General features: G+C 40.7%; 1 protein-coding gene across 1 annotated transcript; it reads left to right on the top strand.

Annotated features, from left to right (window-relative positions):
- Positions 1-4430: 4430 nt before the first annotated feature.
- Positions 4431-13018, top strand: LOC122931220 (NF-kappa-B inhibitor zeta-like). The gene is made up of 12 exons (XM_044285262.1): positions 4431-4720; positions 5627-5754; positions 5921-5948; positions 6076-6173; positions 6252-6901; positions 7054-7159; positions 8470-8616; positions 9175-9238; positions 9324-9481; positions 10288-10398; positions 10895-11062; positions 11862-13018. Exons 1-12 carry the CDS (start codon positions 4516-4518, stop codon positions 11913-11915), a joined length of 1917 nt encoding a protein of 638 aa, XP_044141197.1. The 5' UTR covers positions 4431-4515; the 3' UTR covers positions 11916-13018.
- The last annotated feature ends 1761 nt before the right edge of the window (positions 13019-14779 follow it).

Below are 14779 nucleotides of genomic sequence, written 5' to 3' on the forward strand. Positions count from 1 at the left end.
ATTAGAGGCTCTGCTATCACTGCTAGGTGCTAGGCCAGCCAATCATTAGAGGCTCTGCTATCACTGCTAGGTGCTAGGCCAGCCAATCATTAGAGGCTCTGCTATCACTGCTAGGTGCTAGGCCAGCCAATCATTAGAGGCTCTGCTATTACTGCTAATACTGATTGGCCAGCCAATCATTAGAGGCTCTGCTATCACTGCTAGGTGCTAGGCCAGCCAATCATTAGAGGCTCTGCTATCACTGCTAGGTGCTAGGCCAACCAATCATTAGAGGCTCTGCTATCACTGCTAGGTGCTAGGCCAGCCAATCATTAGAGGCTCTGCTATTACTGCTAATACTGATTGGCCAGCCAATCATTAGAGGCTCTGCTATCACTGCTAGGTGCTAGGCCAACCAATCATTAGAGGCTCTTCTATCACTGCTAGGTGCTAGGCCAGCCAATCATTAGAGGCTCTGCTATCACTGCTAGGTGCTAGGCCAGCCAATCATTAGAGGCTCTGCTATCACTGCTAATACTGATTGGCCAGCCTAGCTCCAGCAGAGAAACAGAGAGCTCAGATGGACTTAATGGAGGCTAGAGCTACTGATGCTCTGGGTAAAGGTACATTCACACGACCGTGTGTAATGCTTTCCGATTTGCGGTCCTTAAATAACGAACCATGTGTCTGCATTTTGCGGACAAATGACTTCCGTATGTCTTCCGTTTTTTACGGTCAGCAAAAACGGAAGAAAAAAAGAGAGAGAGAGAGAGAAAAAAATAAGAATTATGGTCTTTAAAAATATGGAAACGGATCCGCAAAAAACAGATGACATACAGAAACCATTCCGTATTTCATCCGCAATTTGTGGATCCCTTGACTTGAATGGTGCTGCGGACCGATCTGTACGGACAATAGTAGAATATGCTTCATATTTTTGTGGAATAGAAATGCGGACACACGGATGCGGACAACATACTGAATGTTGTCTTCACATTTTATTCACCCATAGGAATGAATGGGTCCTCTTCTATTCCGCAAAATGCGGAACGGACGCGGAAAAAATAATGCGGTTGTGTGAATGTACCCTAAGAGAGAGGGGGGACCCAAAGGAGCACAGGGGAAGCAGCAAATGTACAGCCAGAAGGCAGGGTCTAAGCCCAAGGCAGGGAGGACAGGGGGAGCTATTGTATTAAATGTAATTAGGGCCGGGCTTTTATCCACACAGGGCCCCCTTCCTCCACGGCCCCATAGCAGCTGCACGGTCTGCCTTTATTGGATGTACACCACTACACACAGAATACCTAGAAAATAGTCCTACAGCTCCCAAAGACCAAAACCTAAAGGGGAGCCCATACTCTCTAGGCAATCTGCTGATTACTGTAAGGTTACCATCTCTAGTGTTAGTTCAGCAGTTCACATATAGTGGTTTATAGTTATGAATCAGTAGGACACATACAGATAAGAAATGTTTGTTTCATGCAGTATAACATTTCTGACACATTAAACCTTATTTTGCTGACTCTTTGCTAGTAGGACCTCAGGTGAAAATGATATCATCACTGAAACTTCAGCTATGAAAACATGCGTGTAGATATTTTTGATGCTGGTAGATGATTAACTATCTTACCTTTAACCATTCACTAGTAATCAATGTAGTTCTAAAACATTAAAAACATCTTGTACCCAACGCACTGATCTAGCTATGTGCACCCAGTTTGCATGAAATACAAAACTCAAACATAGTAGAGGTGATGCATAAAACCAGTGCAGGAGAAAGGTGAATTAAGTGCTTATAGGAACCAGTCCGGTTGTTGCATTCATTTTCCAAAGGGTCCCAGAGATGTACAATAAGAGCTGGAATATAGTGATTTCCATCTCCTACTCCCCCATTCTGCCAAATGGTTGATTAAAAGACTGCAATCGTATGACCATACATGTTGGATTTGCAGCATGGTGGCACAGTGGTTAGCACTAAAGCCTATAAGTAAGGAAAATAAATATTTACTAGAGGATCCATGGAAGAAATCTGAGGTTGGCACTTTCTGCTGCAGATATGTTCGCTTCATATGCTGTGGATCTGCACGAGACTTAGTCCCACACAAACACATGCTTAGAAGGTGGACCTAGAGGAACATTAGGGGAGTCGATGAGAATTTGGTTGCTGAATCCTCTTCAAATCCTAAACATGAGACTGGGCCCTAAGGCTACATGCAGGTTTAAATGCTCATAACTAGCGTCATTATATTTACAGAACTCCAGTGCAGAGGATATTAAGATCTCAGTAAGGTTATATCCTAATGTAATCCATATGATAATCACCTAGGGGCTACCAAAAGTAGTCCTGAGTTTTCCCAGTTACATGTCAGTAACAGGTACTCTTACGACCTTGCTTTAATACTTTTGAGCAGGTGCTGCCAGAAAGTTTCCAAGTAGTCCTAGCTTTTTCACCAGGAGATTACTAGACCCTGACCTTGTTTGGTGGACACTTCTGCACAGTATCTACTGAAGAATACATCAGACTCTACCTTGGTTGATTCATTTAGGATTGTCATGTGGGAAATATTTTGTACACCAGTGGTGTTTTATTAAATACTATGTAGTTATTTTAATTATCTGAGCAAACATTATGTCTTAAATTCCGCCCCCTTTGTTTTTCTGTCCGCTTGACAAAACTGAGCCAAACGGATCCCTTCCTGGCACACAATGTAAGTCAATGGGGATGGATCAGTTTTCTCTGGCACAATAGAAAACAGATCCGTCTCCCATTGACTTTCAATGGAGTTCATGACGGATCCGTCTTGGCTATGTTACATATAATACAAACGGATCCGTTCATGATGGATGCATGTGGTTGTATTATTGTAACTGATCCGTTTTTGCAGATCCACGACGGATCCACCCAAAACGCGAGTGTAAAAGTAGTCTCACCTCCTGTGTAAATATTGGGAGCAGATAGAGAAGTACCATCAATCTTTGTATAACACAAAGGTTTTATTATACTTACAAAAGTAGGTTAATATCACACCGGTTGACCAATTATCGATTATCTGGCAGTGCAAAGATGCCGAAATGCTTGTTTATCGGGTAATAGATCATTGGTGCGGACACAAAAATCATTTGCCAGCAGCAGATCGTGCTGTGTAGACAGCATCTGCTGCCGGCAGAGTGTGTATTGGGATGAGCGATGGCATTAGTACTGTGGAGGAGATCGCTGCATATAAATGTATCCTCCACTGTCCTTCCCGACACTCATCTGCTGTATTGTACCTAGTCTGTGTCCTACTTTCCTATGTGCTTATTTCATAGCAGAAAACTGCTAGGTCTCCTCCTCCAACTGATAATGTTCTAGCAGTGGTCATTTGTAAGCTGCAGCTCCCTAGCTTCATGCTATACTGCTGTCTGTGTCACCTATGGAAGGCAGTGACATGTTGTACGACAAGCACTGTAAATATCCATTTGCTTCTGTGCAGTGTGCCTGTAGCATGGCAGAGTTCGATTGTTAATGCATGAGCTATTCAACAACATACAGCCTAACCTAACCGTTCCTGATAAGGGTCTGGAAAAGGGGTAGGTAGAGTAGGCAGCCAGCTGGGGCACCCAGGGGAGGGGTACAATTCAGTAATTAAATAAAAAATAGAGTCATTGAAGAAAGCATTGTGGGGTGGCAGTGCACCTGTACAAGAAGAGCTGCAGCAGCTGACTGACTCTTCTACAGATATGTGGTCGGGAGGCCAACTCACCCTGCATTGAGCACTGGAGGAAAATGCGGGTGGTATCTATTATGAGTAAGACCTCTAGTGTTGGTGGTGGGGTGGCAGGGAGGCAGTTAATGAATTCATTGCCCACCAAACAGTTATGATGCTGAACTTTAGGTGTCGGGGCACATGCTGAAACCCCTGTGCGTATAGTGACCATAGACCTTAGATAATTCAGCAGAATGGGATGCCTGTGGTTGGTGATCTGTAGTGGTAAGTGGTTTTAGCTGTAAATAGCATTTATCCCCCATAGAAGTGGAATCATTACAAATGTGTCTTACAATGTCAGGTATAAGTGCTTGTGTGAATTGAGATGATAGAGTACTATACTTGGCACACACTGATCTTCCTACACCCAGAGTCTTAGGGATTTAGGCACACGACAACTCTTTGGAATGCATGTGTTATTCTGTACTTTAGTTTTCTGAACGTTTTCTGTATTGTGATGTGCGGACAACTTCCTGCTGTGCAAGTCCCACTGTATGAGCAGCTCCAACATGCCTGCCTCCCCAGCATCAATATATCTGTGAGAACTGGGCGACATTGCACAATGTTGTCTACTCCTTTTCCAGTAAACCCTGCCCTAATCTCCCCTCCCCTGGTTGTGTAGTGAGCGGCAGCCAATCAGCACCCAGGACGCCCGGAAGGTGTGGGTGGGAGGCGGACAGCTGTCATACATAATGTGGACAGGGAATTTCCCCATCCAGAAGACGTGCAGTGTGCGTGTCTAGTAGTCACATTATCACGGTAGAGCTCCGGCTCCGCTCTCTCTGCAGTCATGATCCTGGAGCGAGTAATCGAGGACTCCACTGAGTTACTGGATCAAGAGTGGCTCAACAGCCCCATGAATCTTGGATACTTCTATGGCGGCTCTCCCAGCTCGGACACTGCGACCTCTCCTTCTCACTCCATCTCCTCTGGCCCCTGCTCCCCTACGTCTGACAGCGAGGGCAGCCTGAGCGCCTCCTGGCCCCGCACTAAGGGTAAGGCGAAGAGACGTGTTCAGGAATTAGTGATTTGTATTAGTAGCGCAGTACCTGCAGTAATTGCATTATTATTGAGAAGAACACACAGTGGTGTTTGGTTTTATACTCGTTATGCTGTTTGTTCTGGTTGCTGGACGCAGATGGCACTTCTACAGTTAAACCTGATGAAACTCTTAGTTGCTAGGATTCAGTTTTACTGACGTCAGAGAGGAGCTAAGGTGCGCCCAAGCTATGCCGAGGAACTGGTTTGCTTTAGGGGTTGCTCCCTGTACGTTTCCTCCGTCAGTATAGAAGCTAGTTTCCTGCCACAAAATGTATGCTGTGCTCATTAATCTTGTAAAATATTACAAATATTGTTATTTTCTATATTGATATTCTGAAATACTGCAGCAGAACAGCTTTTTCTCCATCTTAAATAATATATTTAATCTTACATTTCTGGCTTTAAGTATGTTCCCAATTTTAAAACGTTATGTATATAGAAATGACATATTGTGACAGTTCATTTATATTACTTTACATTATACTACATTACCTTAGTATAGTGAATTTTCTTATGTATGTGTGTATATATATATTTATTTATTTTTTATTAACTTACGTTTCAAACCAGTGTCTGAATATTTATCACGTGCATGTGCTGCATTCATCATCAGTAAGCTCACTTTTGTTTTTGTTTACGTCAAGCATTATGGCAAATGTTCCTGATGTCACTTCCACTATTCTAAAATAAAATGGAATGACTAACTCTATATAGGGAGAGTACAATATTACAGTGTTAATTGTTTCAATAAATCTCCTAATGTACCTGCCTAATCTAAAAATGAATAGACCAGCATTCTGTATGGACTTTTTACTGTACATATACAGTTTTTTGTAAGACATGTATTTTTGTGTTTTTAGCTGGACAAGCCAGTGCGGCAGGACGTCAGTCAAAGGGAAGCTTTCAGGGGGTTCGAGTGAAGAATTCAGTGCGGGAGCTCCTTACCCAGATGAGAAATAAGGCAGGCCAGGAAATAGATGATGTCCAGGTAGGTGACCTGTTGACGGTACACTAGGTGATTAGACGATACATTATTCTGTGTTTTTTCACTTCCTAGAGGCTGGATAGTCACATTTAGAAAACCACAGTCCCTATTGTTAGATAATGTTCCTAATGGATACGTGTAACATATTCTTCTTTCTTTTCCCTGATAGAAATGCAGAAGCCAAGAACCTTATACTGGTATGTATATATTCAATACTAAACTGGTGCTTTTCCTGTCCTCATGTTATTTGAGGTGCTAGTTAACATGGCCTGTATAGCATCAGAATAAGTATAATGGTCTGTTTCATGTTTTCTTCCCTCCCAGAACTAAAGAACATATTAAGCCAGAAACGGGCCAATGATTTCATATTGGATGCACCAGCTGCAAAGAAAGTCTGCACCTACCAGTCCAGTTCTTTCTTGGTAAATGCATTTTCTCATTCTGCCCTTAGACTTGCATATTTTTGTTAGCCTCTACTAATTTGTGTCTATTCTGTCTAGACCCCACCAAGTACTCCAAACCCTGGTGAAATCATGGATGATGCCTCAAAAAATGAGATGAGTGGAGACTCAAACTTAGACCTGCTGAGTTTAATAAACATAAAGAATGAGTCCCAGCCGGTGTCCTTAAACACCGTACGAGTAGACTGGAACATGCATACACAAGGACAGTATTATCAGCAAGCAGCTCAGAGCTTCTCACCTCCTCAGGCGTTCAATGGCTCGTCTCCACAGCATACAAATGATCAGTACCAGATTGGAGTCCCTCAGAATGTTTCTCCACAGTGTGCTGGAGACTATAACACTTACACTCAGTCTGAAGATTATCAAGAGATCCTTTGTTCCAATGATGTCTTTGACAGTTGCTCCATAGACAGCTACCTGTCTCTTATTGAATCCACCCCTGCCGAGTCAGTCCTTCCAGGCTTCAGCTTGCCTGCAGATCCTCCTTTCAATCAGTTTTTAAATCGCAATGTCGCCCAGCCAACTCCAAATCTTTCCCCGCCAGCATCGTGCCATGTAGAGGTCAATCAGACGAGCCCATTTCAGGTTGGAAAATCATTCTTTCAGTGGCAGATAGAACAAGAAGAAAAGAAACTGGCAAATGTGTCTCCTGAGCAACTCCTCTCTAAAGATGCAGATGGTGATACGTAAGTGAAATTAGCAATTTGCTTTTAATCACAAAGTTTTTTATATGAAAACTGGGTTATGGTGTGTTTGATTACAAGATTATTGTATAAAGTATTTTTTGGCAAACGTGTTGGCAGTAGATTTAGCTCAATTTTTTTTTTTACTTTTACAGATGCCTCCACATTGCAGTTGCACAAGGAAGACGAGCCCTGTCTTATGTCATTGCACAGAAGATGGCTTCCATCTGTATGTTAGATATAAAAGAACATAACAATCAGGTAAAGTAACTTTTTGTCATTATTGTAACAAATCACTTTATGTTAATTTTCTTTTTTTGCAGTGACACAGGAGATCATATCCTTCGTCTTGTAGTTCCTCTTTTCAATGTTGTATTGGGAGTGTACAAAGTTAAAGGGGTTGTCCGGGTTCAGAGCTGAACCCAGGCATACCCATATTTTCACCCAGGCAGCCCCCCTGATGCTAGCATTGGAGCATCTCATGCTCCGATGCGCTCCCTTGCCCTGTGCTGGATCGCTCTTTTGTTTACAACAACACACTGCCGGGCGGAAGCTTCCGCCCGGCAGTGTGTTCGGTGACATCACCATTTCTGATGGGCGTGCTTTAGCGCTGCCCTAGCTGTTTTACTGGCTAGGGCAGCTCTAAAGCCCACCCATCGGTGCCGGTGATGGCTCCGGGCTCACTGCTGGGCGAAGAAGAGGCTTTGCTTGGCAGAAAGGGACCCGGTATGTCACTGACTGTAAGAAAAACTGCACTTCCGGCTGGGATTTTCTCAATGGCAAAAGTGGCATAAGTCTGGTAAAGGTAGGAGAGGCATGAGTGTAAAATTTAGGGCACTGTTGTCCACACACACCAATCTTCCCAATCCTGGACAACCCCTTTAATCAGCAACCATAATGACTTTGACTGCAGCTTTCCTTATCATGCTGATAATAGAACTCAAAGTCCTTTCCTTGTGTACTCAGTCACCTCTCCTTACTTATCAAATTGTTCTGTTCTTTGTCCAAGATAATCAAAAATCTTGGACAAGCCCTAAAATGACTTAAGAAAATGTATATTCACCCCTTTCCCTCAGTGCTGTACTCTAATTGTTGTTGACATGCCCAGTAATGTTCAGTATACGGCACCTGACTGCTGTAGTCAATCACTATCCTCAGTGCTAGACCGCTGAGGACAATTATTGGATGCAGTGGTCATATGTCACCACTGATGTTGGTAAACAAACAGCAGCAGGAGAACTGAACCAGTGGCTTAGGGCAGTGTTTCCCAACCAGTGTGCCTCCAGCTGTTGCAAAACTACAACTCCCAGCATGCCTGGACAGCCTTTGGCTGTGCGGGCATGCTGGGAGTTGTAGTTTTTCAACAGCTGGAGGCACACTGGTTGGGAAACACTGGCTTAGGGAACAGAGTTAGGGAAAAGTATGAGTATAAGAGTTTTTGAAAATTTTAAGTTATTTTAGGACTTGTCAGAGAGTTTTAATAATCTCATAAACTCTTGTAAGTTTGACTTGTTTGTCTAGCCTTGTTTCCTTGTTTCTATGTTTAACACTTTCCTTTCCCAACACTTTAGAGTGCTTTGCAAGTAGCTGTAGCTGCCGACCAACACCTGATTGTTCAAGACTTGGTCAGCCTTGGAGCACAAGTCAACACTACAGATCACTGGGGACGTACGCCGATCCATGTGTGTGCTGAAAAAGGATACCCGCAAGTGTTGCAGGTGGGTTGGAGTCATTGGGGTCCTTTACCACAGCATTATGTGAAAAGTTGCTCATTTTATTGAAAGTAACAGTTTGTGACAAAATGTGTCACTTTCTAGGTTTTTCCTTCACCTTTGCTACTTTTCCAAAAAGTGGATGGTAGGAGGCAGGCCTTGGGTGGGAGCTCCATGATCCGTTTTTTATTTAACAACATGTGCACCAGAAAACTGGTGGATATTACACCAGAAATCTTCTCCAGTTCCTGGCTGGAGTAGAATTAAGTTCTGGCACACGGACAGCGACAAATTTATTAGGAGTTGTGCACCTCTTAATATATTGGTTGGTTCTTTCTCTAGTGGAATTTTTACCAGGATTGGCGTGAGATGCCAGTCTTTAGTAAACTGTGTATGTTACATAATTGTGCTAGATAGCATGTTGTCAATTAGCATTTTTTTTTTTTTCACTTAGGTAAAACATTTTACAATATTGGTGTTGTATTGTTATTATTTATCTGTTTAGGCAATGATATAGGATATGATAGTTCTAACTTTACAATGTTTTTATTTTTGCACTTTCAGGCAATCCAAAAAAGCGTAGCAGCTAGAAATCAGTACCTTGATGTGGACGAGACTAATTATGATGGTACGTTTATGATGTTATGTCGACTATAGTTTTTTTCATGTTACATTTGGTTGTCTTTTAATAGTTCATTTATTGTGCTACATAGGTCTGACACCATTGCATTGTGCTGTAATTGCTCACAATGCTATAGTTCAGAGACTGCAGTTTGGTGCACCTGCAAGAGATGATCTACTGATGAAGAATAAGGCCATGGTTGACACAGTTAAGACACTTCTTCAAATGGGAGCTTCAGTAGAATCAAGAGTAAGATTTCTTGTTCATCATTATGTATCAGATTTCTTAAATTGCCAAAAGGCACATCCACATGTGATGAGTCTGCTGCTAAATTTCTACAAAACCTGCAATAAATGTGCTCTTTTTCCCTTCTTGCCTTTCCTTCCTGGTCTTCCACTGTTAAGTTCCAACTCAGAGTGTTTACATCACATGTGGATGTGCATGCATTTCAAAAAAAGCTATAAAGCTAAACAAAGTTTATGAATTTTTGTAGAAATACTTTATTAGGTAATTATGTAACTTTTATATATATAAAAAATCCTCTCTTTGTTGGTACAGATATTTTGTCTTCAGCATATACTGAATATAGACACCAGTAACACACAAAATCAGACTTCTCCACTGACAACTCTGCGTCTTTCTACTTTCCTGGTGTGTTTCGGTGGCTAGTTAGTGAGTGCCAGGAAGGTAATGGAAAGCGGAGCTGTTAGCGATCATCATGACAGACAGGACTAAACACAGGGACACAGGTAGAAGATATCTTTTTTTTTTTTGTTCAAAGGAAGAAAGGTATATATTACATATAGGGTAGGGAGGGAAGAGGCAGGCTGAGAAACCAGCCACTGCATATAATAGGTGTTTGTATTCACCATATAGTGTACACTGAAGATGGAATTTTCTTAGCTATAAAGCAATTTTTTATTATGTTTGCAAAATTGCCTAATAAATTATATTAGAAAAGTTAGTAAAATTTTTTTATAATTTTTTTTATTAAACAGCACTTGATATAATTAATGCTTACTTTGAAAATTTATTATATTATTAATTAATTATAGGATCGAAAAAGTGGAAGAACGGCCCTCCACTTAGCTTGTGAAGAAGCGAACCTTGAACTGATGAGTCTTTTCTTGGAGTTGCCAAACAGTTTGCATTTTATTAATGCTAAGGTAATTGTAATCTCTCTTTTCTATATTCTATTTGCTTGTGTGACTTTTAGGGAACAAGTCTCACACTAACATTACATTTTTCCAGCAGGCTGTTCCGGCAGAGGAACAGCCTGCTGGAAGATATCATTTTTGGCATATCCGGATATTACCTGACGCTGCCAGAGCCCATTGACTATAATAAGACTCTGCAGGAATCCAGCGTTAGTGTCGGGATTCAGGCGGACAAAAATCGCTGCTTGCACAAATGCTAGAAACAGACCAGATTGATCCTTGCAGAGTCCCATTATAGTGAATGGGGCCAGGCGGTGCTCTGGCATTTTCAGACTATACCGGATACAATGTCTTCCGACAGGTTCTTCCTCTGCCGAAACAGCCTGCTGAAAGGATTTACCGCTAGTGTGAAACTAGCCTTAAGATAATTACTAATTACTTCTAAACTGTTAACTGCTCTTAAAACATTGCAGAAACATGTATATATGTTTTATTTTTGTCTCAGGCCTACAATGGAAACACTGCATTACATATTGCAGCAAGCCTACAGAGTAGAAGAGCCCATGTAGGGGCAGTACGACTGCTGATGAGGAAGGGGGCTGACCCTAGTGCTAGGAACCTAGAGAATGAGCAACCTGTGCACCTTGTTCCGGATGGAGCAGTCGGCGAAGAGGTAATTATTTCTGGTAACTTGACTTAAGGCAGCTATTGGATTGTTCACTCCAAGCTCTGTTTTATTATCTCTACTTGTTACTGAACAGGTGGCCATCCCTGTTGTCTACATATGCTTATACTTAAATTTAGAAACTTGATGGCAGTGACCAGTGTGCAATTCAGTATAATTAAAGGGGTTAGCCATTTTTTAGTTACTATTGATCAATGTGCATGTAAGATGATTATATGGCACTTACTAATAAAGCCTTTGTTGAAATTCTGCACCATTTTCATATTTCAAGGTTTGCCAAGTGTTTTGTGCTGACCACACAGAGGGCACTGGAGGGTAATGTGACCAGGAAAATTGCCCCCATGTGATGTATCCTCTGTTGAAATGCGCTGCACCCACCATCTGCACTGTTTTGAGATAGGTGCAGTGTGTTTGAATTGAGAAGGTTGAGTGACTGGTCACATGTCCCTTTATCGGCAGCCATCTTATGGACAGGACCTTAGTGTGGAAAGCATAGAAGATCTGCCTAACAAGGAGACATTGCTTACAAAATATAACAAAACGCATAGAATATCAACAAAGGCTATATTAGCAACTGCCATATGGTCATCTTACATACACATTGGTCATAAGTAGCAAGAAAGTGGCCAACCCCTTTAAGTGCTGTTAACATAAAATGTAGCAATATTATAAAGTTTCTTTTACTACTCTATTCTTCTAATGTATGCTTATTAACATTATATTTAAGTGTATGCTGAGAATAAACACCTGCGTTTCTAAACCTTATATCTTTTTATTCCTTTTTCAGATTAGACGGGTGCTGAAAGGAAAAGCAATGCAGCAACGTTCACCGTCGTATTAGGCTCCCTCGGATCCATTTTTACACTCACGCCAGTTAGGCTGTCTTTATTATGTAAATAGGTTTGTCCAAAGTAATGGGCAAATGGAAGTTTGTTTCTATGAAACTGTTCGCAATTGTTCACTATTATATAGTGACCCTAATTCATCCCAGCAATAAAGTCCCGGTTCTTCTTTTTCTCGTTCCTTTAGTGAATTTGGAGCGATATCTCTTCATCTTATATTTTCTTTATGTAACCAGCAACATATAAAACATACTAAACATGAGCAACCCCCATTTTAACGCTGGTCATATATATATATATATTTTTTTTTCTCTGGATAAAGATTATTTTAGTAAGACTTGCATTATTTATTAATATTATTTAGTTTGCAAATTGATTTGTGTTTTCAGAATTAGTTGGAAATATGATGTGCCTACAATTAAGGGCTATAGTTGTACAGCATAAAACACATGGCTTAGTTGGTATGCACATGATAAGTATATAGTTGACAATAGTTATTTCTTTTTCAGTAAGACTTCATGCCCACAACCGTATTTTCAGTCCCCTTCTGAACCCCATTTTTGCAGATCACATACAAACTTGTTTATTTGTATGAGACCATAGCAAATGCAGTCAGCATATGGATGTGATCCATGTCCTTTCTGTATCTACGCGTCAGAGCTAATAATTATAGAACATGTTTTATTCCTATCTGTTTTACGGACAAGAATAGGCATTTCGACAACACGACCCACGGAAAGTGAGGGCAGCACGAAGCCGGTAACCGCATTTTGTGGACTGCAAAACTGATATGACTATGTCCATAAAACCTAAAACTTATTGCATATTTATCTGTTTTATGATTGATCAAGCATATATTATATTGTACTGAAGTATAATAATGTAGTTATATCAAAGACTTTTGATGAAATCTATTAAGTATCCAAGGTTTTACTCAATTTTTACTTGTGTTATCTTAATATCTATTATAAGCAGTTGTTCAACGTATTGTTTTATCAATTTATAGATGAAATGATTTAAGTTTATCGTATGTCTTGTAGACAAATATTGTAATGTGTATTTAAAAAAGATAAAAATTAATAAATTGTACATTTTAAATAATTCAACTGTTTATTGCTTTGGTATATTTGGAAGGTTGGAAGGGGGTATTGAATAATACTTTACTTATTAACATAGCTGAGAGATTCATTGACACAAGGGATTAGCAATGTAAGGGTATATTCACATGCAGCTACCATGTGCTTACTGTTGAAATAACCACATGCAGGTCACTGAAACTGATTTTCAGAAATTTCTACAACATATCTGACGCATGTGAATGTCCCCTAAAACTCCGTATTAAAAAGCAACCCAAAACTGTTCCTCCTTTGAACCACATTTCTTCAGTCTAAATCAGGGGTCTCAAACTTGGCCGGATATATGGACTGCACACAGCAAAAAATTGGAGTTAACGGGCTGCATACATTTCAGATACATAATTATTGTTAATGGAATATAGAACCACATACCTATTACACCCAGTGACGCCCCGTATGATGTAGACGTTCTCTTTCCTCATCTTCTCCACTCGGACTAGACCAACATGACAACTTTCTGCCACGTCTTGTATCTGCTGAGTTTGACACAGACATTTTAGAGTCCTCACTTTTACACATCATCCTCTCCAGGGGTGGGATTAAAATTTTTAATAACAGGTTCCCTACAGGCATGAAATGACATCACAACACATATTTACAAATACACCATATATATGCGGCACACATACATAAGTACATCATGTACACGCTAAGCACTCATAAACACACCATATATACATTACACACCGAATACTTCCCAACTTTTAAAGAGCCCAAGGAGGGAAATTATTTACGCTAAGACACACCTCTAAGCCACGCCTCCACTTAGTGTCTATCTATACCTGTCCCAATCCTGCCTAATCCCCTTTATGCTCCTACACAGTAGTCATGCTGGATATGGTATTGTTATTCATACCCCTTTAACTTTTCCACATTTTTGCACGTTGCACCCACAAAGTTTTTATGTGATAGACCAAACACAAATTAGCAAGTATGTATGGAGTGAAAAGAAAATGGTTGTCAAAATTTTTAATAAATAAAAATCTGAAAAGTGTGGCATGCATTTGTATTCAGCCCCCTGTACTCTGATACCCCTAAATAAAATCCAGAACGATTGCCTTCAGAAGTCACCTAATTAGTAAACAGAGTCCACCTGTGTGAACTGTAATCTGATCCCATTATAACTACAGTGTTCTGTGAAGGTCTCAGAGTTTTGTTAGTGATTATTAGTGATCAAACAGCATCATGAAAACCAAGGAACACAAATATTTAGACAGCACTCCTTGGGATTTTATTTCATGTTATTTCAGCCGGAATAGGTGGTATGTCGGTTGCAACGTTTCAGGCACTCTGAGGACCACACTATGTGTACAGCCGGCTGTACACATAGTGTGGTCCTCAGAGTGCCTGATGTGAAGGGTGATTATTAAGCCTGAAACGTTGCAACTGACATACCACCTATTCCGGCTGAAATAACATGAAATAAAATCATTAATTATCACCACCCAAGGAGTGCTGTCTAAATATTTGTGACACTTACAGTTCTGGAGGTGGAGCTTTAGAACACAACCCGGACGTGCACCCACCCTTGCCATTCTATGAAAAGAGTGCTGTGGCCTTTTTACTTGTAAAGATATGAAAACCAAGGAACACACCATGCATGTCAGGGATACAGTTGTAGAGATGTGTAAAGCAGGGTTAGGTTATAAAATAAATATGCCAAGCTCTGAATATCTCACAGAGCACTATTCAATCCATCATCTGAAAATGGAACGAGTATGGCACAT

This window comes from Bufo gargarizans, chromosome 3 (genome assembly GCF_014858855.1).
Source record: "Bufo gargarizans isolate SCDJY-AF-19 chromosome 3, ASM1485885v1, whole genome shotgun sequence".
In the NCBI taxonomy this organism is placed as follows: domain Eukaryota; kingdom Metazoa; phylum Chordata; class Amphibia; order Anura; family Bufonidae; genus Bufo; species Bufo gargarizans.